Source organism: Antedon bifida, chromosome 4 (assembly GCF_963402885.1).
Source record: "Antedon bifida chromosome 4, ecAntBifi1.1, whole genome shotgun sequence".
Lineage (NCBI taxonomy): Eukaryota > Metazoa > Echinodermata > Crinoidea > Comatulida > Antedonidae > Antedon > Antedon bifida.
The window spans coordinates 22057861-22083209 of record NC_136229.1 but is presented as its reverse complement, the minus strand read 5'-3'; the positions used below and the strand labels follow the sequence as shown (position 1 = coordinate 22083209).

The window sequence follows — 25349 nt, the reverse complement described above, 5'->3', positions numbered from 1 at the left end:
TGAGTTTGTTGATAAATGTATTGCTCTACTATTTGTCTTTTAAGCTCTGTCTACACTATCAAACTACACTGACAAAAAAGTTGAATGTGATTGTGTCCATATATGGGCACATCACATTTGAGCTTAACACACCACGCATAAAGATTCCATTTCAACAATAAAAGATTTCTAGGGTTTCCTACACTACACACAACAAGGTCATTTATTTCAAAATTGAAAATTTTATTCACAAGTATTTTAACAGTACATTATTCAAGACTCTCAATTAAATATTCTACAAAATGTATACATTAAACTGTATTGATTTTTTTTTACAAAAGATTAATTTACCATAAATCACCATATATACTGTATATATTAAAATCTACTGTCAATATACATATAAAACATTTTCTACATTAAGGTGAGGAAACGAGTGCCATGACATCACTACTTTAGTTTACTAAACGAAACGAGAGAAACTAGTGATCGGCCATCTATCAAGTAGACTAAAGCACTGTCCACACTATCAAACTAGTTTGACAAAAAAAGTGTGATGTGACATCTGGTGACAGTATCTTCATTATAATGAAGAATGGCACTTTCCACTTTCTGATTTATTTACAAGAATCATTCATTATTCATCATTCAATTGGTTTATTCTAAAGCTCTGTCCACACTATCAAACTAGTTAGACAAAAAAGTGTGATATGCCGAAATATGGTAGTGATATGACATCATTGTGTCCATATATGGACATCACATGTTTTGTCACATAAAGTTTGATAGTAGACAGAGCTTAAAGTTTGAATTCATCCAACTATTTACACACAAGTTTAAGTTATAATATTGTTGTTGTGATGCATAAAATAGTTCACTGACCAGGAAATGAATATCCTTTATCATCAAATTATTTAATGTCTACACATATCCTTTGGTAAAAGCAATGAAGGAAATGCTTATATAGCAATAATGTGTTATTAAGTGGTTCTACTATACAATATTCTGGAATGTATTCAACTTTTACTTCTTCCTCTAACCTATATTTTGCAATACCATTGTATTAATATAATCCATTAACCACTAAGTTTTTTTTGTTGATTCATAACTTTCATTTTCAATTATGAAGTAGTCATTCTCATAATTCATTATATAGTTGTTTATGTTCATAATAATGATTGTGTAAATGAAAGAAAAAATAGAAATACAACCTAGCCTTTTTTAAAACTACAAGGTTTTTCACATCTTAATAGCCCTGTGCTAAATGTACCTCTGTTATAACCTTATTCCTACCATAGGAACAATTGTCATAGCATATTCTGTACTAAACTATTCAATGTGTGAATAACCAGTTTATCAGACCTGTTGATGTGATTCACGGGTGTCATTTATAATCAAATGAATTGCATTCATCAAGTTGTAAGGTACGTGGTCCGTGACCATGCTAGGTTTGACTAAGATAGATGAAAAGTCTCCATGTTTCGCCCATGTAGCAACATATTGTCGTTTACCACAACATGAGTTTCTGGAAGAAGACAATAGAAAATTATTTCAATTTCTTAACAAAATGTGTGATGTGCCCAATTATGGTAGTGATATGCCTAAATATGGTAGTGACATCATCATGTCCATTTATGGGCAAATCACATTTTTTTGTCACATAAAGTTTTTATTTTGTATCCATGTGCCGCTAGATATACTAAAAAAACAGTAATTATTATTTTGAAAAGAAAATACTAACCTTTCAATTCCCTCTGATATCTTTTTAATCCATAAAATCTGGCCTGGTAAAAACAATTGTCTATTTTTGGCATTATCCCCATCTTCCTCATCATTATCCCAATCTTCCTCATCATTGTCACCTTCCCCATCATTGTCACCTTCCCCATTGTCACCTTCCTCATTGTCACCATCCCCATTGTCACCATCCTCATTGTCACCTTCCCCTTTGTCACCCTCATCAACAGCTGTAAGACCAGTAGTCTCATCAATGGTGTTGTCATCGCAATCGTCTAGATGCTGGTATGATGAGCTTACATTACCATCTAATCTTTGATCATGCTGACATTCCAAGTTCTGGTTGTCATTAACCGTCAACATCATCTCATCATATCCGTAAGCATCATATTTGTCCGTTCCACACATACCGCTCAAACATGCCTGCGATAACAGAGAGCACTGGAAAAAAAAATCAACATTATTCCCAATTTTAGTTCACATTTTCAAGGATGTTAATTAAGTTTGTATTCTGCTATAACATCAGACACTACCTTTGATTTGTCTGTTTCCATCACTGCCTTTATAAGTTGTCCTTTTATATCTTCTAAACTCTCTAATGACATTCTATCAACAAAAGGAACAAAAAATATGAGTTTGTGACAGTATTGCACATATATATTACAGTCAACTCTCCCAATACCGGACTCTCTAAAAACCAGAAACTCTCCCAAAACCAGACTGTTTTTTTTCCTTCACCATTAAAAACACATTCCGAATACCAGACTTTCTGGAAAACCAGACATATTATGCCAGCCCAAAGGTGTCCGTTATTGGGAGAGTTGACTGTATTATATTTAAATTAATCATTGTTTTGTACCTTGAAATTAGATCACTGCCCAGAATCACTGTGGTGATAAAGCTACTAGAATATTGCACTGCCACAGAACTGAAAAGAAGAATATAATGTAGTGCGGGGTCAACAAATACCAAGACAAAAGGTAGCCTTTACTCATGGTTCCACTTTTGTGAGAGTTGTCAACTTCTTGTCAAATATACACAAAAGCAAGATTTTATATTGTCAGGCACTTTTTAAAATCTTCCTATCTATGAATACTTTTTAAGGAAAAATATTTATTGACTTAAATACACAAATGTTTTACTTTATTTAGTGTGACTTTAAATACGGGCCCCTGATGTTTAATTCAATCATAAAATATAATAATAATAATCCGCTGCTCTTGCAGCATTTTTACTTCGTCCAATGAAATCATAAATTCTTTTCTGTACAATACTTTATAACATCTAAATATATAAAGCAAAAACAACAATGTTTACACAAAAAACCCCCACACACACCTTACCTGACAAGTCCTCCTGGGCATGCAAATGAGAAGCATTTTATGTCTGGCCAATCAGGTTTGAGAAGTATTGTTAGGATAGCTGCAGCTCCCCCACCAAGGCTGTGTCCTGTTACCACTAGTTCATAATCATTGCTCTATAGACAAACAAACTTATGAATTTTACACTACTTTGAAACATCAGAAGGTATTATTTTAGGGGTTATTGCGGAGTGATATTTGCTTCCTTTTCCCAAAATGCCAATCAATTTTGCATGTTGGGGTGCTTTCTCTACACCTTCCTTCCTTTTCCACACCTTTGTTCCTTTTCCATACATTTTCTTTTCCCTCCCATTCAACCCTTCATGTTTTTTAAAGTTTAATAATACCTCACCTCTGCTTTTTCATAGGCTTTCTCAATAATTTTCTCTCTGTCTAATATTATTTTAACATTTTGGCTGACAATCAAAATGCCCTTATGAGCGTACATCCTTTGGTTATCAACAATCATCAAGGCACTATCTGCATTTGCATCTGTCAGTGCATCCTATGAAAGAAAAATAACATATTATATTTTGCTTACTAACGACTTTATTACATACACTAAATTATCACAGTATTTAAACAAACGCAAATCAAAATTGTGTTTTTTCAACCTCTTTAAACATTCCTATCTCGATAGTAAAGTGGTACCGAATCTTTTCAACCTCTTTAAAAATTTAAAATTCCTAGCTTGATGGTAAGTGGTACAAAGTTATGCATTGGTTCAAATCCCAATTGGTCCATGTTTTGCTTACCTCAACTGACAATGTTCCACGTAGTGATATGACTATAGATTTATGTTTGTGATCCACGGCTACAAAAAATGGTATTTCATAAATCTAGAAAGACAAGAAGTTTAAATGTAAAGCTCTGTCTACACCATCAAACTCTATGTGACAAAAAAATGTGATGTGCCCATATATGGATATGATGTCATATCACTATTTAAGCATATCACTATTATATTTGGGCACATCATACTAGTTTGATAGTGTAGACAGAGCTTTAAAATGAAATTAACCCCATATGAATCGTACAGTAGTAAAGTGATAAAACCACTATTAGTTATAATATACAAATAGAATATTAAGAAGAAAGAAGAAGCAAAATTAATTTTCTAATGCAATCCCCAAATGTCGATGACCACCGTAGGTAGATTTAACACTAGAAAATTATTCTATTAATTTCCCAACACTGTTTTTGAAAAATAGATTTAACAGGCAAATTGTAATTGAAGCATCACATCCCTTCGCAAGGCCGTAGCCACATGAGCTAAAGTGTGCTTTGTGAGAGGGTAGGTGGGGGGGGGGGGGGGATGATTGACATCTTTGGAATTCTTGTTAGTGAAACTGTTAATACTTAATTGATGTAATTCATGTGGCTACAATCGTGTTTCTCTATCTGAAATCAATATTTTGTAATCCTCTTACTTTATTTTGATAAGTAATATAAACAATTTCATCATCTGTCAATCCATTCATCTCCTTGACAACAGCTGTGTTGTATCCCGCGCAATTATCATCATCTTCATAGCAACAACATATACAATCTTTATATCGGCATAATTTACAAATTCCGCATGCAATGTTGTCAAAAAGGTAGAAAAGATATCCATATGAACTGATTGCATATTGCAGATAGTGAACGGCTCGCGGGAGCACGTCAGTAACAAGCTGAGATGGTTTTGTAAGTTTTGGGAAATGAGACTGGGATGATTTCGGCATACAGCCTTGCATCTTTAATAGTTTGTGCTCTTTCCGGATTAACGTTAGACCAGCTAAAATATCCGAGGCTACCACATCGTGCTCCTGAGGAGACAAAAATATGCGGACAATTATAAATATATACATTGGGATATTGGTATAAAACTCTAGTTGCAAAAATCACTAAAGAATTAAGTTATTTACACACCTCAAACACTTGTGCGAATATTGATGAGACATCCGCAAAGGCTTCCCCAGCATTTTCATCACCATTGACATTACAACACATTGTACGACACCTGAAATCATAATTGTAAATTTTCTTAAAATTTCTTATAAATTCAAACAGCATTTTGGTGGCAATCCTCCACACTTATTACCAGTATTCATGGTAGACATGTTAGTTTTTAGACCACACTTCAAACTGTGGGATGGGGTTATAACTGAACACATGTTAAAAACAAAGTATTAGAATAACACAAAACATTCATTTTCTTACCGGCGTTCCCATAAAGCTTTCGGTGTTTCAACGTTAAACACAGACCTCACAGAAGACTTCCTCCGCATCCGTTTGTGCAGCTTGCGCTTTTCTTTTTCTCGTATGTGACCCAACGGATCAAACTTAATAAATATAGTAATAAGGTTAACAAGTAGTCCTGCCCAACTTAGAACAACGACCGCTAATATCAATGACATCACGTCATTATCACAGTCCATTTCTGATTTCCAATTCCTAGAAACTGTCACAATTCCAAGAATACTCAGTAATATTTCGAATACGTATAGAAACAATCGAGAATATAAAAGAGGAGGAATGTGTCTGCGTGGATGAGTATCAATAATAGTACCTCGACTGCTCACGTATATTATAAGTATTTCAAAGATAATAGTTAGAACCATAATTGTAAAGAATCCAAAGAAATAAGTGAATGTTATTCTTTTTGCATTGCATTTTTCAAAGTGATCGTGGCTTGCGATGTGTTCTGTAAAGATGACGGCAACCACTATGAACCTAGTAATAAACAGATAGGAAAGTGATTGGTAAATATTGTATTGAGTTGGGATAGGTAGGTGGGCTTATGCATGGGGACCAAATGTCCAAAGGGTGGCTTATTCTTAAGCATCAAAATGTGGCCTGAGCACCAAAGGCTTATACCTACATTAGGATCAACAGTGGGTTTTAGACTTGAAAGGGACCAAAAGATGGGGTTCCCTGTATATGAGGACCAAGACCTACATTGAGGACCAAAGGTGGGCTTAGACCTAGGCCTACTGAGGACCAAAGGTAGGCTTTGGCATATGTGGACCAACGGTGGGTTTTAGACTTGCATGAGGATCAAAAAGATGTGTTTTATACCTACACTGAAGACCAAAAGGTGGGCTAGACCTAATTCAGATGGGTCAACTGCATAGATCATTGTCTATGTAAATTACCCCAGCTTGTGTTGAGTTATACCCACTGTGCTATGTAGCAATCAGATACACACTGACTAACATGATCAAGGCACATAATTGACAACACTTTACTTACCATACAAGTCGAATAAGAAGGGGAACAACCCCAGACAACGCAAAATCATCACTACCTATTGCCCAGCGACGGTTGAATGCCACCAAAGCCGGCATATTTCTATATATTCTGTCTTAAGTTGTATACCTGCAATTAAAAATATTATTAATTTGAAAGGTTATATATCACCATTGCAATCCGCTACAATATTGAATCTACAGTGTGAACTGAGTGATTTACCTCATAAACATGTAAATACTGTTTGTAGACTTTTTGTAGGCTCTTATCTGCAAGTCACTTAGAATACCATCCGAGTTTCGAGGAGTTCAGACATCATAAATTTCAATTACTTAAGACTTTCTTATTAAGAAGAGGTAATATCCATTAAAAATGGTGATATATCTACAGCAATGTGAATTCCATTTAATAATTAGAGTATCAACGAACAGATATTAAATTTGACTTGATAATGAGACTTGTTGCTAAGCAAGTGAATTAAATAATTACAGTGCTGTGAGTTCCATTAGGCTTCATACAATACATTCATTATTCATTAGTGCATGCTTTTAACTGTATACATCTTGGTTGAAAATATATCAATCTTACAGATAACGCCTACAGTGTAACACGTAGTACCTCTCAATCTCTATACTGAACAGTTTTTATTATGGACAATTTGTATAGCTTTATGATATATTACTTATGTGCAGAAATTGACATGAATAAGATGAATCAAACCTCAAGCTCTGTCTACACTATCAAACTAGTTCGGCAAAAAAAAATGTGAATGTATGTATAAGTGTATAAATCTCTAAAGGCAATTTACTGACAAAAATGACAATGCTGTGGGTATCAGTGTCTGGATCTCAAGATACAGCATAAATAAGCAAAAAGCTAATTCAAAACAATAATATAAAACAGCCAGAAAAATGTGTATAGAAACACCTCACCTGATTGGAGTCACCCAGCAGTAAATACAGAGGTTCCAATGAAGAAGGATATCCTGACAGTAACACAATCTGCACTAGATGATATGATACTAGCTACCAACCCAGACAGACACGCACCCAGGTACTCTACTTGTGAACTGTAAAAGTATTATTACTCAGTAATAAAAAATAGTCTTACAATATGTATATTGTATTAAATTCATCTAAAGAATGTGAACACTTGCAGGTTTCTGTTTGTGTTCATGAGGAAATTCACAATTGAAGAAACTTAGTGAACCATGAAACAACATGAGGTGTATTGTTTGCATACTCAGCTTATAAGGAAGTTCTATTACTCAGCTCCAATCAAATGGAATTTATTTATCATGCTAAATCCAAAACTAACCAATGAAACAAACACAGGTAGCAATAGAAATGTCACTAACAAAAGTTGAGACGGCTCCACTGCAGTATTACCAGGGAAAATAAGAATAGTTAGAATTTTGAATGAATTAATATTATAATTATTAATATACAATATTTCCTCACTATATGCATTGATTCTTTACCTTTATTTCAATAGACCACCGATAACCTGGAAGTGTCTTACAACATTATAATTCCATGAAGAATGATTAAGTAGGCTTTAACAGCAAGCCTACTACCAGTAGTGGGAAAGACCTTGTAGTTAGGAAGTGGACTTAACTGTAAGACCAGGATGATGAGCAAAACATTATGTAATCAATCTGTACATCCTACATGAGTATATCTTGTGTTGAACATATTAATTTATTATATATATATTATTATATGGCCACGGTGTGTTAATGCGATTATTTTATCACTGTTTTTGTTTGCAATAGTTACAAAATTAAGAGAGATCTGAGCAGCAGCAGTTTTGCACGATCTGTCTACACTATCAAACTTTATGTGACAAAATGTGATGTGCCCATATATGGACATGGTGATGTCATATCACTACCATATTTGGGCACATCACACTTTTTTGTCACAGTCCTGGATCCACCACTATGGTTGTTATGTTCTAAGAACAAAATAGAGAAATTATAATAAGAATGAATAAATAATTATGAAATATGTTTTCAATAATAGTTAATACTCTCTTTTATGAGATATGCTCCAAAATGCTACTAAATGCCACTAGGTCACTGTTGAGTATAGGCTGTTAGCTAGGCCTAGCCCAAATTAGTCTTAGGCTGCTAAGCCTAGAGTTGCAGGTTAAGTAGCTGCTGCCACCACTGCCACTGGCAGGTGGTCTGATGGGTAAGCATTCAATTGTAGGCCTATGCTAAAACCAACAACGATCTTAAATTACCAAAGATATAATGATAACTCACTTTTCGGAATACCAATCTTTACATATCATTGAATCTTCATTATAATGTACAATGTTAGCAACCACCATTCTCTTTCATCATCCAACCTCAAGTACTCAAGAAAAGTTTTAAAACTCTAGATGGCGCTCTATTAAAACGTTGCGCCTCAACTTTATTTTAATTTTGCATTTTTGCAGTTGCTATTTAATATTCAAATGAGAAATGTATTTCAATTAATACAAATCAATTCAAACTTTTACCTACAATTTCTTCTTTTTCTTTTCACTACATTTTAGTACAGAAACGTTACGCGTCCACTTTTAGAATAAAATAAATATTACATTAAACGAAATTAATGTGACAGTTAACTTATATTCTGGACTTGTCTTAACATTGTTTTAGACATTTATCGTCTATTTGGAAGTTTTAATTGAAGAATGCATGAAGAAAACAATGTATTATATACCTCCTGTAATATTATCTATACGCCACTCTGATTGTACTTGTTTTATTAATTTGTTAACAAAAACCCCATTGAAAAATGATTTTATCTTATACGTTATACCATCACCTGATAAACCGTGCCACATGTACGGTATAATGGTTTACATTCTTAACTGTTCATTCAATTAGGGAATGCGCTGAAGATTTACATATTATTGTGACAATCGCTTTCCGTTTTATATTCTTGACGTTACATTTGCGCTGTAAGGAGAACATCAACATAATGGATTGTTTTAGAAAGTAAGTAGTCATATGTATATAGCTAAATAATTAGGCCCTATCACTCATGTTTTTATAAAATCAGTGTAAGTGTAATATCGTTGTGGATATCCATTTATGTAGACGAATTGCATTAAAACGTTACATTACACAATCTTACAATAGGCACGTTGGACGAATTTCTAACAAGTGAATAATTATTTTCAGAAAGTAAGTAAGTGTTACCCGGAATAATACAGGATTCGTTTTATCAAATTATATTCATGTCTTGTGAAAATTTAAAAAGCCCGTACTTCGAATATGAGTTTTAATAATTATATTACAATCCCAAATCTCGTCTTTAGTTTTATTTTATCAAATGTTATATACAATCTATAAATTATGTTATTTTTAGGTGTGGTTGGTGTGAAGTAAGCGAATAGTATCACAGATATATTATTTTGCTGCATCACACGACATCAAATCAAATTTCATTTTTTCTTCTTGGATTTTACTTGGGTTCATCAAGATTTTCTGCTGGATCATTACTTACTCTTGGATTATCAAGATTTCACTGGGATTTTACTTCTGATATCAATATTTTTCATTTGGATCATCAGTATTTTTCAACTTGTGCAGCAAATCATCAAAGAGGTAAGAACTAATACAACCATTCCCATAATTATTATTAAAACATTACTCGTACCGTTATTCAGTCTTCTACTGTAAACGGATGTAAGCCAAGTAGTGTCCATCGTTACTAAATTTTAAATGCATTCTTGTAAAAAGCTTGATTTTAAGAGCTTTGTCTGTGTACAAATTTTAAATATTTTATATATTTGACAATAAATGCTGTGCAAGCAGCGCATTCATTCATTCTACTTGGTAGTAATTGTCTTAAACAAAACGAGCCATAAAAATGGCTCCAAGAAAACATTATTCATACACTTTTTAATGTAATTGTAATTTATTTACAGATGTTTTTAACAATCCGAAATATTCGAAAAATAAATTGCAATAATTGCAAACAAAATACTGATATATAAGAATATATTCGATTCATAAAATATATACTTTTAAACTAAGGTTAAAAGTAGCAGTTGATGAGTACGGAAGATATACAAAGCACAGTACACTTTATAATTTGGAATATCTAATACAAGCACACATTCCCTATAACCAGGAACCTTTATCCCAATGTCCAAATACAATTATATTTTTGGACCCGTGCCTGCCTAAAAATAATAATAATTTCAAATATTTAAATTGAAATTATCAATTACTGTAATGAGCAAATTACAAACTTAATATAAGTAAGTGAATTGTAAAATTATACTTTATATAACCAGGCCTGGTATAACCAAACAGCCAAAAAATACTACGCAATTATTGCACTTAATTTCGAGATTTTGTCAACCAACTTCTAAAAGTTGTCTGCTACACTTCAATTAATCCATAGATGGGCTTTTAAAAGTGTTTCAGCTTTTATTCATGTTGGTCGTTTTGTAAAACAAATCAGTATGGGCTTATATACGAGTTAGTATGGTACTTAATAGATGTGTTTTTTGTTCATTTAATACTGTACAAACAAATCCGTATAATACTTACTTGTTACCTGAATGTTAGAAAGCAACGTTCTCCTCTTTGGTAGAATCTTACTTAATTTAGGTAGCCATAATTTCACACCTATCTTCTAAATAATATTATTGATTGTTTTTGCTCTAAATATTTCAAGTTTATATACTTCAATAATCATGAACACTTCCAAAACTGGACACTAAAACATGTCAGCTGTCATTGAGGTCAAATTCAATTGTCAATTCTCTTCCTTAATTTTAATCAACAAAGGATCCTCAATAGAACTCTGCAATACAACTCCTCACTACACTTGTCTCTGTGTCGTCATTCAACCAACTTAGGTCCTGTATGCATGGGGTATGCATGATCTTCCAAGGTTTTCCAATAGATTTAGGACACCCCTCATTTGTACACAGCAATCCCCTTTAATATGTCTTTTAACAGAGGGGGTAGTGGTAATTGATCTACTTTGCTTTTGCTGTTGCCAATACGATTTAAAATCGCAGAGTAGCATTTTTCTTGGAGGGATAGTTTTCGGGATGTTCGGATTCCAAGCTCAAGTTCTGTCAAAGCCGACGTTGAGCAGGCAAGTGGATAAATGTCATCCATATTTTCTCCTGATAACCCTGTAATAAATAGTAAATATGTTAATTAGGTTATGTTTGATATTAGCAACTTCTGCTTATTTTTCAAACATCAAGCTACATTGTACCTCTACTAACCTGTAAATGCAACCCCTAAGTTGACCCCATTTTTGTAAAAGGTCAACGTTCCACTATACAAGTTTAGCTGTACGCCTATACGAGTTTCTTCATCAAAAAATGCCTCGCAGTAGTTACGATATTTCCCATCATGCCATATTGTACCTTTGTGTGATATACCCCAGCTGTGGCTGTCCATACCTTAAAGAAAAAGTAAATCATTTTTTACTTGCCATCATGTTTAATGTAAATGTTATACTGCCACCTATATTTCCTAACTGTAAGTTTGAAGTACTGTATCACTAACAATAATAAAACATACAGGTAGTTGCTATGCATTACTTTTAGCAATTTGTTTGTTTATTACTTACCTATTAAGTTTACATACTGATAATTGCCTGTGTGTAACAAAGCTTCACATGTACCGACACCAACCATAACTGCCGTACCAAGAGGGGGTTCTGTGAAGATGACCTCCCAGTAGTATTCACCCTCCCTAAAACCTTTTGTTCCCCGCACACCTGCCGTTCCAATACTCTCATATACTGGATCTAAAAAAGGAACAATTTTAATCATACACCATTTATTATTACCATTGTTGTCATTTAGTAAAGTACCCCTCCCTTAGGACTATCCTTAATAGGATTTTATTGTAATATAATGACAAAAGAAAGTCAATATTTGAGAAAGATAGTGAATAATAATTAACTGAAAGACTGAAAGTATAATTATACTATAATTGTTTTGTTTTGTGAAGTCACTATCTTGGATTTCCTTATAAGATTAATTTGAAATATCAAAAGACAATATCCTGATTCCACTAATATGGAAAATACCACTAAATCTCTTAATCCTAATATGTGTCACCATTGATGACCTCAATCAGGAACTTATGAGTGACATTCCTTCCTGAAGTGTCACTTTCCCGATGCATAATTCACATTCATGTTTGTAATTTGTTCTGCTTCTGTTTGGCGTGTTTAAACAATCAGTCTATAAATGACACAACACTATTGTGCAAGTTCATATCCTAGGGTGCGACTGCTTTATGATTTTTTCGATCTTTGTTTGTTTGACTTATCCATCTGTCCTTTTCACTCAGTTTCCTTGGATTTTTTAAGTTCAATGTTTAAGTGTGAATAGTGGATGTACGCTCACTCAAATGAATTATGTGTATAAAGCTCTGTCTATACTATCAAATTAGTTTGAAAAAAAAAGTGTGATGTGTCCAAATATAGTAGTGATATACCCAAATATGGTAGTGATATGACATGCACATCGCATTTTTTTGTCACATAAAGTTTGATGGTGTAGACAGACTTTAAGGTTGACGACCCACTGTATTTTGGCCAAGTCTTTAATTTTCTTAATTTAGTTTCAAGGCAGGGGAAGGATTTCCCCCCCCCCCCCCCGCAAGACAATGCAAACAAACGTATCCAAGTATGTTTACCTGTATGAAAATATGCAGCTAAATGATTGGTCGATAAAACTACATCGGACGATTTGTTGCAAGGATCCCAACACCAATCATCAGAGTGATATTCTTTAAAAGCATGCAATGATTCAACAGAATTTCCTTCACCTAAATTTAAAACAAACATGAACACAATGTTGTAGTAAATTAAATTAATTGATTAATACCGATTGTGGGGGAAACTGACATGGACCTGTAGTGGACCAATTGGAATGTAGCACATGGGAATCAGATGTTGATGAATATTGGTGTAGTTAAATGTAATTGTAGTGTAAACTTACCTCCAAGCTTTACCATCTTGAAGTATTAAATATTTCTAGGGGAAAAAAGATAGTCGAGTTCTTAAAAAGCTGTAAAGTAAATTAAATTTTGAATTTGTTTGTGAATTTATAGGCCTACTGTGTACACAGACTGTACAGTATATTCTATCAGGCCAACCTTTCCAGAGATATGGTGTTAAAAGATCCAGTTAAAACCAGTTCTGTACTACTTAGGCCCAGTTATGTGTGGTAAATTCTCTGGCCTAGCTATATATAATTGCCCATTCTTCTAATATTCATTATGAAAGACCAGGTAGCACTGACAAATCTCGGGCTAACCTAACTCGGTTGTTGTCATCACCATCTTTCATTCTTTACCAAAAAGTAACACGATACGATCGTCCAGTAAATAAAATAGGCTAGCCAATCAATTCAATAAACACAATCGTGTTCAGGCTATACTAGGCTTAGATTTTAAGGCTAAATCGTACTCAAATGAATGTATAAATTAACAAGAATTCAAATTTTAAATACATACCAATTAAAATTGAAGAAATCAGCATTTAAAAACCCAAAACATTGTACGTGCAGATCACCACTAGCCACTTGTTTTGAAAATGCAACCACGAGATTTTCTGTTTACGTTGATATGCAAATTAGCTGTTTAACCTGATAAGCTTCCATGCTTATTTTGCAGTAACATTTTAACTATTTGACAATGTAAGCACATTTTCTATAAAAATATATTTTGATAGATGTTTGTAAGCTTTCACAAATACAATATGTAATGTTTTTTTTATTTATAAACTTTTTATGTCGGTAAGACAGAAAATACGGAGGGAGTAAGAACAGTTTCTAACAATATGACGCAAGGACAAGCCCCTTTAACGTCATCCAGGACGATTCCATTATGAAAAGTCAGCTACCTGTACTTTTATTCGCTGTTGGCCAATTTATTTTACTAAATGACCACATGTTATTGTTAGCGTAGTTTGTTTGTTTTTTTAAATTTATCTATTTGAACAAATAAATAAATTTTAAAAACACACACAATCTAATTTGGAAGAGTTCCTAAATACAGAAGTAAATATTGTTGTAATAAGAAATAATATAAATAGAGATATTAAAGGCCTATAAATAGACATATTTTCAAATTAAAAAGTAAGTCAAGTAAACAATATCCACAAAAGACACTGTGTTCCTTTCATTCAGTTTGAATAAGGAACTAACCGAACAGACATAGGACCTTGCTATGGTTTTATAGGTCTATTGATAATACCATCGATAATAATACTGACAAAAACATGGACCGTCACGGGGCGTTAAACACAAGTATTGATTATTATAAAAAACGGTTTTCTCATAAAACTAAATACCAGGTATAGTTAAAAACCAATGACCGTGATTTTTTTTCTTTCAAGCTAAGGTCTTATTAGTACTAAATGCATAGAAAGCACTACATTGATTCATTTTTACGACTATGTACTTTTGGACAGTGAAAAGTCGATAGCGTTTGATGAAATCTAAACTTAATTGCTGGGGTAAGTTTTGTTATTAAACGAACTAAAATAAATTATAGTTAAGTAGGCCTACAGTATTTGCAAGTATAGGCCTATGTTGGTGGGATAAAATCGATTGGAAAACTTATACACGTCTACGTGGCTTAAATGATTGTTAAATGAGTTGTTATTGTTATAATTATTATAGAGTTCTTATTTGGTAAAAAGTTGTTTACTATATAAACATAGACCAGGGAGTTTTAATTACAACTTCCTGCATTGGCCTCACCTATTATAGTTCCATGCTATAAATTGCTTTATTTATGCGTAATATTTTAAAGACATAAGAATGCGCATCAATTGTGTATAATAAATATTAAGTAGGCCTACTGTAGCAGTATATTGTGTATAGTAGTTTGCGAAAATGATCATTTTATAACATCAGGTAAAATAAGTGATTTGGTTCTTGTTGATCTCATAGGCAGATCCAAGACCCCGCTCCGGCCCTAAATTGCAAGAATTATAGCATTGAGGTATTGTTACGAAATTTTCTTTTTAATGAAAACGATATAACGGAAATGAAATTGATCTGTCCTACAAAAGTATCCGAGGAGCACATATAAGTAAATGCTTCATATAGGCCTATAGCTATACTATCTAGGCATATTTGTTCTTATTTTGTCCCCAAACAAGCCTACATCAGTATATGTTATGTTTAGATGTATGCATGACGTGGATTGTTGTTGTTATTTTATATTAACTTTGTATGGAATTCGGGATGGGATGTAGACATTCTTTAGAATTGAATAGTTTAATGGATCATCTGCTTTTGTTGAATGGAATGGGATTAAACACAAACGTAAATTCTTATCTGGATTTTATTTTATTTTCCATCATGCGTGGCTTGCTATTGATTTTTTGTTGCTTTGACCCTATGTGTTATTATTGAAATAAATAGGCTTTATATTATAATAGATAAGTTGTTGACTAGCCTAAAGTGAATGTACTAAAGCTTGGTTCCCACGCAATCTACGCAACATAAGCAAATGCCCTTCCAATAATTGTGTTTTCCCCCGCCTGCGTGAAATCAAACCTGCGATGTTTGCAGCACTGTTGCATCGTCGGTTCCCACTTGTGATTACGCAATACAGCACCTTGCGTCGAAACGTCGCTGCGATGCGTTCTAGTGGGAACCATGCTTTAGCCGTACGCCTATAGGAACTTACGTCGGTACTATGAGAGCTAGAAAGAAAGAGAAAAAAAACCAAATAGGCCTACAAAATGTTATTTTACAAGGTTGTATGAACATAGAGGTAACAAATGAGAAAATTCAATAATGTATTTGTTTCATATTTTTTTCGTCTATAGGTTCGGAAAATTGTTGATTTCCTTTCCGATTACATCATGTCAAAGAGGACTAAGAACAGAAAAACGTCACGTCGTCGTATTCCGGAGACAATCGCATCATTATTAGATGATGAATATTGCGAGATTACAATGGAAGATATCTCAAATCTCGCAAAATGTGAATCTGGTGAGTCTGAGTGTGCGCAGTCTGAACGACGATGTTCGCAGAATCATGATGAACCAGATGACGAAGCATACGTAATTATTACGCCCGATGACGTCAATAACGCACTTGCTAGAAAACGTGAGGACGAAGAATACTTGGTGATATCTGATAAAGGTATATGCATTTTAACTCTGACACATTCATACGTTCGCAAATATCCAACCGTGAGTAACGATTACTATTGCGTTATTTCGTATAACATCAACGCACCTCCACCCACTGAAGATGCGCATCAGAGAAAGACGTCACGTCACGAGAAAATTGACGAAACATCTTTGTCTCGACGACGAAAATCGTTTAGTAAGAACTGGGCTAAAAGATACTTAGGCGGTGGAACAATGAAACTCATCGAATACGGACACGTGGCAACAACTAAGATATATACAAAAGTAAAGAACGTCCAAGATTTCGATTTAGGACTAGAATAAAATGAAAAGTAAAATATAGGCCTAGTATAAGTCTGGCGACATCATTGCTAACGTTTTATAAGAAAACTGCCGTTTGTAATATAGTCTGTAAAAACATACTTTAAAACATGAACATGATGGATGGATACGGTACTCTTATTCGCGATTTGATGATTTTAATTTTGTTTTAAAAATTCGGCTATCAGAATGTTTTGAAAATGAGGTTGATTGAATTAAAGCTCTGTGTCTACACTATCAAACTTTATGTGAAAAAAAGGTGTGATGTGCCCATATATGGACATGATTATGACATTGTATGTAATTTTAGAAGTCATCCCGGTCTCAGTACAAGTGACCACCTTGGGGTTTATTTTAATATTAACGCTAGATGCAGTAAAGTTAAACCTGTAGATAGATATTATTATCAATATAGTAAATGTGACCATGACGATCTTTTTACAACGTTGGGGGCGGTTCCTTGGGGACTGTGCCTGGAACAATCAGACTGTGAGGAAATGTGGGAAAATTTTAAAGACCTCTTTCTCGCCACTATCAACGATTGTATCCCTAAAGTCAAAAGTAAAAAAAGAAACAGGCCAGCTTGGATAACTCAAGAAATGGTTACCATGGCTCGTAAAAAGAAACGAATGCTAAAAGAGGCTTATCGTCATCCTCATAACCCAAGTAAGATGGACAAATATAGAAAGTTTAGTAATAAATTAAGAAACCTAACAAAAAAAGCTCATTTACAATATATTAGGAAATTAAGTGTCGCCTGTGTAAATGGTGACTCCAAACGTTTTTTTAGTTATGTTAAGACAAGGCGTAAGACTGGACAAGTCAAAAACTTTGTTTTTAACGGTATACCCTTGGTTTCCGATATCGATGCGGTAAATGCATTTTCCACATTCTTTGCGTCAAACTTTAACGAACCTAATCGTAATTTCAATGTTAACCATGAGATCTGTAATTGTGTTCACCCAGATATTGTTCCCCTTAATAACATTAATATTACTGAAAAAACTATTTTCGAGGCTCTATTGTCATTGAAACCCAACAAATCCCCTGGACCAGACGGGAATACACCTAAAATGTTATCCATGTCAGCTCCAATTATTGCCCCAGTGTTGTGCAAAATGTTTAACAAGTTCTTAACGGCCGGCTTTGTACCAAAAGATTGGAAACTCCTATCACTCCTATTTTTAAGTCAGGTAATCGTAACGATGTTAATAATTATCGACCCATATCGCTATGTTCTATTATAGGTAAGGTTTTTGAACGTATTATAGCAGATAACATTCTTTTTCATCTTCAATTTTTTGGATTTATTAGTCCCACGCAACACGGGTTTTATCCAGGTAGATCGTGTATTACACAGGCCTCAGCGTTATATCATGATTGGTCACAAACAATGGATGTTAGACAACCTCCTGTAATTGATGCAATATTCCTTGATTGGGAGAAGGCCTTTGACCGTGTTCCCCATGATTTAGTAATCAAGAAACTGCACAACATGGGAGTATGTGGATCTATCCTAAAGTGTCTTCACTCCTTTCTCAGTGACAGATTCCAACGTGTTGTTCTTAATAAGGAGCATTCTGATTGGGATAGAGTGGGCTCGGGTGTTCCTCATGGATCAGTGTTAGGCCCGCTTCTATTCAATCTCTTTGTTTATGACCTACCTCTAAATACCTCTTCTGTTATGAAGCAGTATGCAGATGATACAGTAATTTATAAACCTGTATTCAGTCGTCATGATGCACTTACCTTACAACAGGATCTTTGTAAAATTTCCAAATGGTGTGAGGATAATAAAATGAAATTAAATGCAAAGGAGTATAAGGTCATGCACATAACTAGGAAACGTAATTATATCCCTCATTTTATTAATACAATCGAATCCAATCCCCTTGAAGCTGTTTATTCACATAAATATCTTGGTATTAACTTCTCACGTGATTTAATATGGTCTGCTCACGTTAATGATCGATCGATGAAATCTATGAGAATGCTTGGGTTTATCAAACGGGTTGTAGGTTTCAATGACACCGAAATTTTACTACGACTTTTTAATGCACTATGTCGACCTGTTATTGAATATGGTGCTCCTGTGTGGGATCCACATCAAAAACAACATAATATAGCTATTAAAAAGTCATTAAGACGGGTTACTAAATTGTGTGTTGAAGGCGATTTCACTGACAGGCTTAAGATTCTAAATTTACCAGATATGGTTCAAAGAATGAAATTTCATAGTATAATTTTTGTAGTTAAGTGTTTGCATAATTTAATTGATTTTGATATATTTGAATACCTTACAATTAATTCTCGGTATCCAGAGTCCCCCACCTTTAAACACATGTATGCTAGAACTAATGCATTTAAATACTCCCTGTTCGTTAATTTCCCTCGAATATGGGAATGTATCCCGCATGAAGTTCGTAACAAAGTCCTGTTTAACTTTGGGGGGTTTAGAAGGGATTTGAAAAAATGTATTACTGATATCGAATTCATCTAGACTATCACTATTAGTTGGGAAAGCCACTCGACAGTGCAGTTCTTTTGAACTGATCCACTTTTGGTTACCCGCAGGTGCTGATAGTACTTTTGTTCTGTTTTGTTGAATGATGTTTATGATTTTTGTATGTTACCTGGAAATTGAATAAAAAAAAAATATAAAAAAAAATATCACAACCATATTTGGGCACATCACACTTTTTGTGTCAAACCAGTTTTATAGTGTAGACAGAGCTTTAGAATAAACCAGCTGTATGATGAATAATGAACGACCAGAAAGTGGAACAAGCTGCATTCTTCATATAATGAAAATATGTTTTTTTCAATTCAATTCAACTTAACATTTATTTCTTCCTTCAAGAAAATGAGGTAAACATAATAAATTCCAGTAAAATATATAACGAATCAAGAATGAAAAAATTGATGATTAAAAAGTATAAATTTATCAATAAAAGGAAGTAGGCACCAGATGTTTTTTTAATAATAGTAATCGTTTAATAATATTTTATTGTCGTAATATAATGATTTTGTGTATGTAGCATAATTAGGCATTAAATTAACAGAGAAATATAGAAATAGTAACTTATGTTTTCAGCTATTTTGTGTGACTGGATTATTAATATTATCACTATTTCAAGATGCATTCATTGTATATATTGTAATAAATATCATTGATTAAACATAGAAGTTATCTTGTGTTGTCATTCCATCAGTGATACAGTAGTCTATCTTCTAAACGTTTCATTGCTTGCCTAAAAAAAACCCCAAAACAAACAAAATAAACACACTGGTAAGTATACTGTTACAGGTATACACAAAAAGGGCAATAATACAAAAGTATACAATAATGCAATATATAAAGATATAATATCTTTATAGTAACACAGTGCCCAAAAGAAATCTAAGAACTTTCAGGCCCTGGAATAGTGAATAATTATAGTATTATATATATACAACAACAGTAGACAAGTATTATATATATACAACAATAGTAGACAAGTATTATATATTGTGTATATAAATAATAATTTAAAATTAGAGTAATGTGGGCCTACACAGGGTATTAGTAAGACAGCCGGGGTACTAAAGATAGGGGAATTATACCTTTCTAATATGAATATTATACTAAAATAAAATATAAAATGTACCTAGTTTGAACCATTTTGGAATCTTTTTGGAGTTTGCACTTGAATCATTTGAAGATGGACGCTTACTGGCTGCTGATGATGATGGCGGTGATTGCGATGTTCCTTCTGCATTGATAGAGGACGCCCCTCGTGATGTGCTTGCCCTATCTGATTCCGCTACAAAGCCTGTTACACTAATACAAAAACAAATACTTATTAATCCATTAGATTAAACTTGTGAGCTTTGAACATGTAATATTTAAGCAAATTATTTTGTGGTTTACCTTTTTAAAGATTCATTTACTGCTGCTACTGGTTTTATTGAGCTCAGAAGAGATTGAGAGAGCCAGCAATCTGAAAGCGCAAGTTAAATATATTAATGTGATATAGCATTACTAAAACAAATTGGTAACAATTGGCGTATTTGATTGGCGTCTTTTCTGTTTAGTATTGACAAACAAGTAGAAAATGGATGGATTTTTAAAAATAAATCGTACATTTAAATGATACATTTTAGGAATCAAATTTTATTAATGTTAACTTACCTCTTTTGTCCTTGCATCCAAAATAGACTTTAGCAGCTGGGAACAAACCAGTCTGTGAGACATAACATTTAAAAATTTTCACTATAAAAAAATAAATATTACTAAGATATACAGGTACAATACTATAAGATGCTGTAGCCTGGACTTATAGAGGGCGCAATTGTGCACCATGAATACTGGTTTGTACTAAGTTACATACTTATTATCAAATGTTAACCTTACCGCAAAAAGGCTGTCCTGTGTATTTTTTAAAATTGATTTTGGTGGAGATGTATCTAAGAAGAAATAAGTATAGTCATTAAAATACAGTAGAATCTCTATTAGGTGGCACTTTCGAAACCAACAAAGTTTTTCCCTTCATTATTTGGGTGTCCACAACATTGTTGGTTATTGTATCATGACATATAACTTACATAGGTAGAATTGCAGTGTTTGTTCTTCTAAAGAGTTCTTTACAAAATCAAATAAGGCTTGTACTAATAAAAACAAAGAACAGTGAAATTAATCAAGTGTAATATAACAGATCAAGGTGAATTATCATGCTCCATGATGGGACTATAAACAATACGTTAGTTTCTTACCAGTTTCCTTAGGTCTAAACAGTCCTTGTAAAATTACTTTATCAGGGAAGACGACTCGAATGATAGTTTTTTTGTAACGCAACATTTTCTGTTTTTCTTTATCCTCTCTCATTTTTGTTGTTTCCAAAGGTGAATCACTTGTGCTATTGTATTAAATAACAACAATTATTATTACATATTTTAAATGGTTTGGTAAATTACCAGACAGTGTAGTTATCCCTGGATTTGATGCTAGCTGTGATCAAGTATGATTTTTCTCATGACTCCCAAGCCACATAATGAGAAATGCTGAATATGATTTTAAAACAGAGCAGAATAAAGTGCTTCTTGGCTACCATCCCACCCAACTCTGGACACCCCCCACCCAGATAATTTCCCTTCCCTGACTAGAACCTCCTCAATAGCCTCCCCCACTCACTTTAATTACCTTTGATGCTTTAAATCAGCAAGCATTTTTCTAACATCATTAACAGTCACTTCAAAGAATTCATCAGTATCTGGAGTGTCCTTAACCTCCGATGTATTTTCATTTGATAAATCTAATACTACAGCCTCACGGTCACAAGGCTGTGGAAATCAATACAAACATGTAATTTAAATTTATTTAGGACCTTTCATAGAATACAGTAGAACCATTTGGGCAAAGTGCCCTCTTAATAGGGTTGGCTGTAGAGTACAGTATTTCCTCTCGTTTGTTTCATAATAAAGTATCACTTAAAATATACCCTGTATAGGGTTGTTCCCTTAATAGGGGTGTCCCCTGTATAGGGTTGTTCCCTGTATAGGGGTGTCCCAAAGCAGAGGTTCTACTGTACATTTCTTACTTGTGTGTGTCCAGATCTATCCTACTCTTTTATATATATAAATTAACTTAAATTAATTGAACTTTCTTACACTACAAACAATCTTTTTTCCTCTATTCCTGGTTGCTGTTTGACTTATCTTAGTGTTTATGAGAGATGAAATAAACTATATCTGCTAGTCTATGTAATGCTATGACTTTGACGAATCAGATGGATTATATTGTGTAATACATTACCTGTGATAGCACCTCACTAAATTCTTCTGTATTCATTTGCATATTACTGTCGGTGGCTGGTTCTGGAAACTGAAAATAAAAACATAGGCTTTCCATTAAAAGCTTTTAATTCTAATAATAATAATGGTTGTCTTTCATAGCGCCTAATACAAATGTTTCTAAACATTTATTATTCCTTAATTTAGCAATATTACCTAAGGTCTCAATATCAATAGACTGAATGAAACAAAGATTTTTCAATACCTTAAAATTTGCAAATTCACTTAAACGCAAATCAGAAGGCTGCAACGGCTCTCTTGCAGGCACGGACTTAGTGACTTTTTTTCTGACATCGGCTGCTTTAGAACTACTGACATTAGCTCCGATTGAACTCTCTCCTTTATCTGACCTAACAGCTTCACTCAAAGCAGTCTGTTTAACACCTTCTTGTTCATCTTTTTGTTGAATACGTGTTTTAGCACCCTTTTCTGACGCCTCACTAATGTCCATAGCTTGTGGGGACATGGGTGAAGTATTTTCAGGCCCTTCACTTGTGTCCATATTATCTTGTGAGGATATTGATGATGAATCTAATTTATTTTTACCCAAATCCTCTTTTGTTTCTATACGGTTATTTGTAGTCGTGGTGGTGTCAATTGCACGTCCAGATAGACGAATAACGGCTGAACCTCCTGTCAGACCCAACGACCTCAATTTTGTATCCTTCAATTTATTTTCTCCTGTTATCTGTTAGGAAAAATAAACTGAGATGTCAGCGCTTTGGGACAATCTTGATTGTATAAGCGCTATATAAATCGAACAACATTACATTACATATACCACAGTTAAGGATAAAATGAATCAATATTATAATGATATGGTATACAATTTCTTTCTGTACAACACCCCTATTTAATGGACACCCTTATTCAGGGGAATCCCTATTCACTGGATACTCCTATTCAGGAATTCTTTACTGTGAAATGAACAAGGGCCATAATATGGGCAATCCATATTCAGAGGTATTCCCAAGGTGCCCCCTTAATAGGGGTGTAGTTTACCGTATGAGTAATACAAGTTTACCGTATGCGTCATATAGACAAGAGTTAGTTCCATTGTTTTATCATCTTCAATACTGTCCGCAAGAAGTTGTCTGTAAATCAAAAATAAATACACACATAAACAACAATTGAAATATGGTTGGGATTTCATTCACTCAATCAAGGCTTCAGTTAATGCCTTCTATCTTCACAACCTCTAACACTATTAGATGTAAAATCTTTTAGTCCACTATCAAAACCTACAGTAAGCTTAGCTGCAATTCTAAGTTTTAAAATATTACACGCACCTGTCAAGTTTCTTTTGCCAATGTTGAATAATATCCCACAACGTATTACTTGGTAAGAATGCATGTTGTAGTCGCTGTCCATCAGGCATCTGTAGAGCAATCTGTATACATGACTCTGTTCTAGCTGTTGCTGCTTTAACAAGCTCCAGCTTTGCATTGTTCGGAATATTGCTAAACCTCACAGATAGTTTTGGATCAAGAATCTTTCTTTGATGCCTAAAAAATAATAAAAAACAAAATTAATTTATTCATAGATCGGGAGATTGCTAGGCAACTAATGATTAATAATAAAAATCGCTGATTTGTTGATTGTCTGTTTGTAAACAATAATAGTAGCAATAATAATATGTACACACTGATCAGGGTTTCATTTTGTTTTATTCTGTAGAATTGGATACAATTACCTTAAGTCATATTCAGCACTTGTATAACCTTGTTTCTCACATACATTTTCAATAATCTATAAACAACATAAATGAAACACAAAGGTTATCTTATTTCCTTCAAAGTAGGCAAAAAAGTAAAATTACTGCACAAATTATTATTATTATAATCAAACAACAATACAATATTACAATAAAACTATTTAAATTACTAGTAAAAGGCCTAGACTAGATAGATCCGTACATAAAACGTGTTTGTGAGATTCTAGGCCTAGGCCTAGGTCCAGTCTCTTTGTTTGTGGGATTTTCCCAACCAAGCACGGGGAAAAGGCTAGTCTAGGCCTATTAATATTATATAGGCTGGAAATAGGCCTAGCCTAAGTAGGCTAGTAGTAGGCCTACACTGCTTGTCCTACCTGTCCTATACATATGCACTTTATACAAGATGTAAGTTAAGCTAAGTAAGAAGAACTTACCTGTAGTATTGTCATATTTGCAGAATATTTAACATTTTGTCTTCGTCCATTTGGAGTTAACACATTCACTGTACCCGACATGTTTTCAGAAATTACGATGAGTAGTAAAAAAAGTTTCGAACTATAGAGGGCGGTATACATTTTAGTGTGAAAAAAATACATATTACGTAATACTATAGATCATATATTTGAAGATTTTAATACACAAACATTATAATACAAACAATGTATAGAAAATGTCACGAAGTTAATAGCTTTCTTCACCCATCCCTCTCCATAAGACCAGCGTTTGCGCCACCCACATTTGACAAGAGAGCAGAAACAGAGAGGCAGATGTAGGTCATATCAGGGTGGTCCTACAGTATCAATTATTCCCAAATGCTTTTTTAGCACCCAAAATCGGCAATGATGTTCTTCTAGAGTAGACGGAACCTCTTCTTTGCTGCTTTGTCACAATTGGAGGAAAGAGCACTTTCTGAAGTTCTAGAAACCTTTTATCATTCAGGCATTTTTTACTAGACGTCTGCAGAGTGGTTGAATCATCATCCGGAATATGTATAAAACTTTGTTGGTCGACTTTGCGTTCATTTCTATGTTGTTTGAC

At 33.7% G+C, this 25349-nt stretch overlaps 4 protein-coding genes across 4 annotated transcripts; 1 reads left to right on the top strand and 3 right to left on the bottom strand.

The window, feature by feature from the left end:
- Positions 1-112: 112 nt before the first annotated feature.
- LOC144840786 (diacylglycerol lipase-beta-like) lies at positions 113-8653 on the bottom strand. The gene is made up of 13 exons (XM_078696816.1): positions 8578-8653; positions 7241-7377; positions 6312-6437; positions 5280-5792; positions 4989-5079; positions 4508-4885; positions 3833-3916; positions 3430-3582; positions 3060-3193; positions 2576-2644; positions 2250-2322; positions 1721-2157; positions 113-1504 (listed from the first exon to the last, which is right to left on the bottom strand). Exons 3-13 carry the CDS (start codon positions 6404-6406, stop codon positions 1336-1338), a joined length of 2196 nt encoding a protein of 731 aa, XP_078552942.1. The 5' UTR covers positions 6407-6437; positions 7241-7377; positions 8578-8653; the 3' UTR covers positions 113-1335.
- A 2118-nt stretch (positions 8654-10771) lies between these two features.
- LOC144840812 (SPRY domain-containing SOCS box protein 3-like) lies at positions 10772-13895 on the bottom strand. Its single transcript, XM_078696853.1, has 6 exons — positions 13810-13895; positions 13293-13327; positions 12988-13119; positions 11909-12088; positions 11559-11738; positions 10772-11462 (listed from the first exon to the last, which is right to left on the bottom strand). The coding sequence occupies exons 2-6, from the start codon at positions 13306-13308 to the stop codon at positions 11239-11241; spliced, it is 732 nt and encodes a 243-aa protein (XP_078552979.1). The 5' UTR covers positions 13309-13327; positions 13810-13895; the 3' UTR covers positions 10772-11238.
- A 767-nt stretch (positions 13896-14662) lies between these two features.
- Positions 14663-17369, top strand: LOC144839899 (uncharacterized). Its single transcript, XM_078695477.1, has 2 exons — positions 14663-14812; positions 16139-17369. Exon 2 carries the CDS (start codon positions 16175-16177, stop codon positions 16769-16771), a length of 597 nt encoding a protein of 198 aa, XP_078551603.1. The 5' UTR covers positions 14663-14812; positions 16139-16174; the 3' UTR covers positions 16772-17369.
- A 2308-nt stretch (positions 17370-19677) lies between these two features.
- On the bottom strand, positions 19678-24854 carry LOC144839898 (tether containing UBX domain for GLUT4-like). Its single transcript, XM_078695476.1, has 14 exons — positions 24746-24854; positions 24291-24346; positions 23887-24102; positions 23622-23691; positions 22803-23285; positions 22560-22628; positions 21948-22087; positions 21521-21663; positions 21353-21415; positions 21162-21214; positions 20940-20991; positions 20679-20748; positions 20416-20588; positions 19678-20019 (listed from the first exon to the last, which is right to left on the bottom strand). Exons 1-14 carry the CDS (start codon positions 24824-24826, stop codon positions 20009-20011), a joined length of 1680 nt encoding a protein of 559 aa, XP_078551602.1. The 5' UTR covers positions 24827-24854; the 3' UTR covers positions 19678-20008.
- Positions 24855-25349: the final 495 nt, after the last annotated feature.

Excerpts from the sequence above, each read along its gene's own strand:
- LOC144840786 (XM_078696816.1), bottom strand. The coding sequence starts at position 6,406 with ATGCCGGCTTTGGTGGCATTCAACCGTCGCTGGGCAATAGGTAGTGAT. Across the intron at positions 4,886-4,988 it reads TATTCGCACAAGTGTTTGAG|GAGCACGATGTGGTAGCCTC; the intron begins GTGTGTAAATAA and ends TTGTCTCCTCAG. Across the intron at positions 1,505-1,720 it reads ATATCAGAGGGAATTGAAAG|AAACTCATGTTGTGGTAAAC; the intron begins GTTAGTATTTTC and ends GTCTTCTTCCAG.
- LOC144840812 (XM_078696853.1), bottom strand. Across the intron at positions 11,739-11,908 it reads TCAGTATGTAAACTTAATAG|GTATGGACAGCCACAGCTGG; the intron begins GTAAGTAATAAA and ends TTTTTCTTTAAG. Across the intron at positions 11,463-11,558 it reads CTTAGGGGTTGCATTTACAG|GGTTATCAGGAGAAAATATG; the intron begins GTTAGTAGAGGT and ends TATTTATTACAG.
- LOC144839899 (XM_078695477.1), top strand. The coding sequence starts at position 16,175 with ATGTCAAAGAGGACTAAGAACAGAAAAACGTCACGTCGTCGTATTCCG.
- LOC144839898 (XM_078695476.1), bottom strand. The coding sequence starts at position 24,826 with ATGTCGGGTACAGTGAATGTGTTAACTCCAAATGGACGAAGACAAAAT. Across the intron at positions 23,286-23,621 it reads TTGTCTATATGACGCATACG|ATAACAGGAGAAAATAAATT; the intron begins GTAAACTTGTAT and ends TTTTCCTAACAG. Across the intron at positions 21,416-21,520 it reads GTTTAGACCTAAGGAAACTG|TACAAGCCTTATTTGATTTT; the intron begins GTAAGAAACTAA and ends TGTTTTTATTAG.